Source organism: Octopus bimaculoides, chromosome 2 (assembly GCF_001194135.2).
Source record: "Octopus bimaculoides isolate UCB-OBI-ISO-001 chromosome 2, ASM119413v2, whole genome shotgun sequence".
Lineage (NCBI taxonomy): Eukaryota > Metazoa > Mollusca > Cephalopoda > Octopoda > Octopodidae > Octopus > Octopus bimaculoides.
In genome coordinates, this window is record NC_068982.1 from 70,912,108 (window position 1) to 70,916,568 (window position 4,461).

The 4,461-nt window shown below is 37.3% G+C and overlaps 1 protein-coding gene across 4 annotated transcripts in view; it reads left to right on the forward strand.

Moving 5' to 3' along the window:
* LOC106883441 (centrosomal protein of 112 kDa) overlaps window positions 1-4,461 on the forward strand; it is a 141,344-nt gene that overhangs the window by 3,214 nt on the left and 133,669 nt on the right. For all 4 annotated transcript variants that reach the window (XM_052978267.1, XM_052978263.1, XM_052978269.1 and 1 more), the window contains exon 2: window positions 1,843-1,997. In XM_052978267.1, coding sequence (XP_052834227.1) covers window positions 1,843-1,997 — 155 coding nt within the window. The remainder of the gene's footprint in view (window positions 1-1,842; window positions 1,998-4,461) is intronic.

Sequence of the window (4,461 nt, forward strand, 5' to 3'; positions counted from 1 at the left end):
AGTCGAGCGTGGCCGTTTTCGTGTGGGTGACACGTAAAAGCACCCACTACACTCTCTGAGTGGTTGGCGTTAGGAAGGGCATCCAGCTGTAGAAACTCTGCCAAATTAGATTGGAGCCTGGTGTTGCCATCCGGTTTCACCAGTCCTCAGTCAAATCGTCCAACCCATGCTAGCATGGAAAGCGGACGTTAAACGATGATGATGATGATGATGATGCTAACCTGGCAACATCACTAATGTTGGTGCCACATAAAAAGCACTCAGTACACTCTGTAAGTGGAGGCACATGATTTAGTGGTTAGGGTATTCAACTCACGATCTCAAGGTCATGAGTTTTATTCCCGGCAATGTGTTTTGTCCTTGAGCAAGACACTTTATTTCATATTTCTCCAGTTCACTCGGCTGGCAAAAATTAGTATTACCTGTATTTCACAGGGCCAGCCTTGTCACACTCTGTGTCATGCTGTATCATCCCTAAGAATTATATTAAGGGTACATATGTCTGTGGAGTGCTCAGCCACTTGCACATTAATTTCATAAGTATGCTGTTCTGTTGATCAGCTAAACTGGAACCCTTGTCGTTGTAACCAATGGAGTGCCAGTTTTTTTTTGTTTTTTTTACACTCTGTAAAGTGGTTATCATTAGAAAGGGCAAAATCCAAGGAAACCATGCCAAAGCAGAATCTAAAAGCTTGGTACAGTCCTCTGGCACATCAGATCCTGTCAAACCGTCAAACACATGCCAGCATAGAAAACAGATGTTAAATGATGATGACAACGACAACATGGGTAAGAGAAATACATATTGTTGTTTTACAGCTAGATGCCATTTCTGTTGCTAACCCTTAGCTGTTTTTTCAAGTATGGGAGTGTTCATTCCTCTCATCTTTGGAAGTATAAACTTACCAGATGGTTTGTTGATAGGGGAAGTACAAGAGACATCATCATCTGTAACTCAGACATTCCCCATGCAATCACAGAATCTAAATATTCATATACACATGCACACATATAAGTGATCATAGATACATACATACATCACTTATGTGTATAATATATATGTGTATATGTATGTATGCATATATATATATGTATATGTAAATATGTCTGTATATATATATATACATATATATATATGTACATGTATATATGTATGTGTGTGTATATATATATATATGTGTGTGTGTTGTGTGATTATATATATATATATATTTATATCATCATCATCATGTTTTAATGTACTCTTTCCATGTTGGCATGGGTTGGATGGTTTGACTAAGGACTGGTATGCCAAGAGGCTACACCAGACTCCAATCTGAGCTGCTAAGATTTCTACAGCTGAATGCCCTTCCTAATGCCAACCACTCTGAAAGTGTAGCGGGTGCTTTTTATGTGTCACCAGCATAGGAGCTAGTCAGCACTGGCATCGACCACACTCGAATGGTGCATTTTGCATGCCACCGGCATGGGTGCTAGTGAGGCAGCACTGGCATCTGCACTGTGTATGTATATATATATATATATATATATATGTCTTTTAATGTCCACTTTCCATGCTGGCATGGGTTGGACGGTTTTTTTAATTGAATGCATGTATGTATTTATATATGTGATGGGCTTTGTACCATTTCCGTCTATCAGAGCCGCTCACAAGGCATTAGTCATCCTGGGGCTATATGGTAGAGGATACTTTCCCAATGTGCTACATAGTGGGACAGAACCCAAAATCACATGATTACAAAAACTTCTTAACCATTGATTATGAAAGTTCAAACAATTGTCTCTATTCATCACACATGAATTGAATAAAATATTGATTGATTGATTGATTTTATTCAACAGATAAATATGATCAAAGATCTGGAGGGTAGAGTTCAAGAACTTGTTCTTGAAGCAGACTCAATTTCTAAGAAGCGAAATGTTTTGGAAACGGAAAATGAAGAACTACAAACATCCATTGACAACCAAAAGGAAGAAATACACTCATTAAAACAAAGGTAATTAATCTATTTTAATTAGTGTATAGGAATTAACTGAAACTGACACATGAACAGAGAAACTAATAAAATTCTTTATCTGCTTTCTAGAAGCATTATTATAATTATTAATATTATTATTATTATTGTTATTATTCTTATTATTATTAAGGTGGCGAGTTGGCAGAATCATTAGCACGCTGGACGAAATGCTTAGCAGTATTTCACCCATCGCAACGTTCTGAGTTCAAATTCCGTCAAGGTCAACTTTGCCTTTCATCCTTTCGGTGTTGATAAATTAAGTACCAGTGAAATGTTGGGGTCAATGTCATCGACTCATCCCCTCCCCCAAAATGGCTGCCCTTGTGACAAACTTTGAAACCATTATTATTATTATTATTATTATTATTATTATTATTATTATTATTATCATTATTGGGCTTTGGTATGGTGCTGCAGTTCCATTTTAAGGTGGTAAGCTGGCAGAGTTATTAGCATGCCAGACAAAATGTTTAGCAGCATTTTGTCTGTTTTTACATTCTGAGTTCAAATTCCATCAAGGTCAACTTTGCCTTTTATCTACCAGGGTCAATGTCATCAGCTTTTTCCCTCCTTGAAATTGCTGGCTTTGTGCCTTTAGTAGAAAGGATTAATATTTTAATAATAATAATAATAATAATAATAATAATAATAATAATAATAGCATCGACAAATACCTTAGGAATGAGAACCCAGGTTCGAAATTTCCCCAAGACACCTTATGAAGGCTGGAGGGTATATCAGCTGAAACATTGTGTTAACAACAAGCAAGATGAGGACAAATATCTGTCAAATGTAAATAATGTACATAATTCCTCATCTCCTAAATATAGAACTGTAATATTTTAAGAGTAGTCTGGTTCCTTATATTCTGATTTCACATTTCAACAAGGTTAATTTTGCCATTCATAAAAGAAAGTACCAAAGTAGGGTTCATTTAATCAACCAGCCCCTTCCTCCAAAACTGATAGCTTTGTGTCTAAATGAGTAGTAATTATTGTTTTAAGAGTGGTGTAGAAAATCATTAAAAGCAGCAGACAATATGCCTTGTGTTATTTCTTCTGGCTCCTTACGTTCTTATTTCTTTACTGCCCACAAGAGGCTACACACAGAGGGGACAAACAAGGACAGACAAACAGATTAAGTTGATTATATCAACCCCAGTGCATAACTGGTACTTATTTAATCGACCCCGAAAGGATAATAGGCAAAGTCGACCTCGGTAGAATTTGAACTCAGAACGTAGCGGCAGACGAAATACTGCTAAGCATTTCGCCCGGCGCGCTAATGTTTCTGCCAGCTCGCCGCCTTTGGCTCCTTATGTTTTGAGTTCAAATCTTACTGAAGTCACCGTTGACTTCCATTCCTTTGGAGCCTAGTAAAATGAAGTACCAGTCAAGTACCAGGTTTCATTTCATCAACTATCCCCTTCCCTACAAAAAATTTCCAGTCTTGTGCCTATGTTAGAGATAAATAGTAATAATAATAATAATAATAATAATGATAACAATGATGATGATGATGATGATGATAGAGCTTTCTAGCTCTTCCTGATCAATTCCACCTTCTCTTCAAAAATATGAGTTACGTAACTCCTCTACATCCTGGAGACCTTTTCTGCTCTTGCCTTTTCTGTCATTCTTTAACCCTTCATTCCCTAGCATAAAATTGCCCTCCTATAGTCTTACAGGCTGCACGGCAACCTCACAAGTGCTGGTGGCACAAAAATAACACCCAGTACATTCCTTAAATTGATTGACATGAGAGGGGCATCTATCTGTAGAAACCATGCCAAAGCCAACACTGGAGTATGATTCAGTCCTTAGACTGTTGGGTCCTTAGCATTAAATGATTATAATGATGGTGTTTCACTATATTATGAGTTCAAATTCTACCAAGGCCTGCTTTGTTTTATAGCACTATGGTCACAAAAGCTGATGCTGATTCAGTTACAGCTCTACTATCTTATGCCAAAGTTAGTAAAAATAAAGTTCTTTCCCAAATCATATAAACTCATGAGGGCTGATTTCCTGGTTTCCATGACGTATATATTCCCCCACCTGGACAGGGTGCTGATCCACTGCAGCATTACTCATTTTTGCCAGCTGAGTGAACTGGTGCAACATGAAATGAAGCGTTTTGCTCAAGAACACAACACACCACCCAGTCCAGGAATCAAAGCCACAACCTTACAATCATGAGGCCAACACCCTAATACCTCCATGCCAAAGCTAGAAATCATCATTATTATTTCGAAGATGTATAATTACAGCATGGATGACACAGGGTGATGCTAAAATGGGCAAACATTTAAACATTATTTGCGGTCAAAATTTTCATCACACCAACTGTGACCTGGTCACTGATATGATTCCACTACAAGTAGTTTGAGATGAGGTTGTGGGTCAGTATATCTATATCTATATATATATATATATATATATAT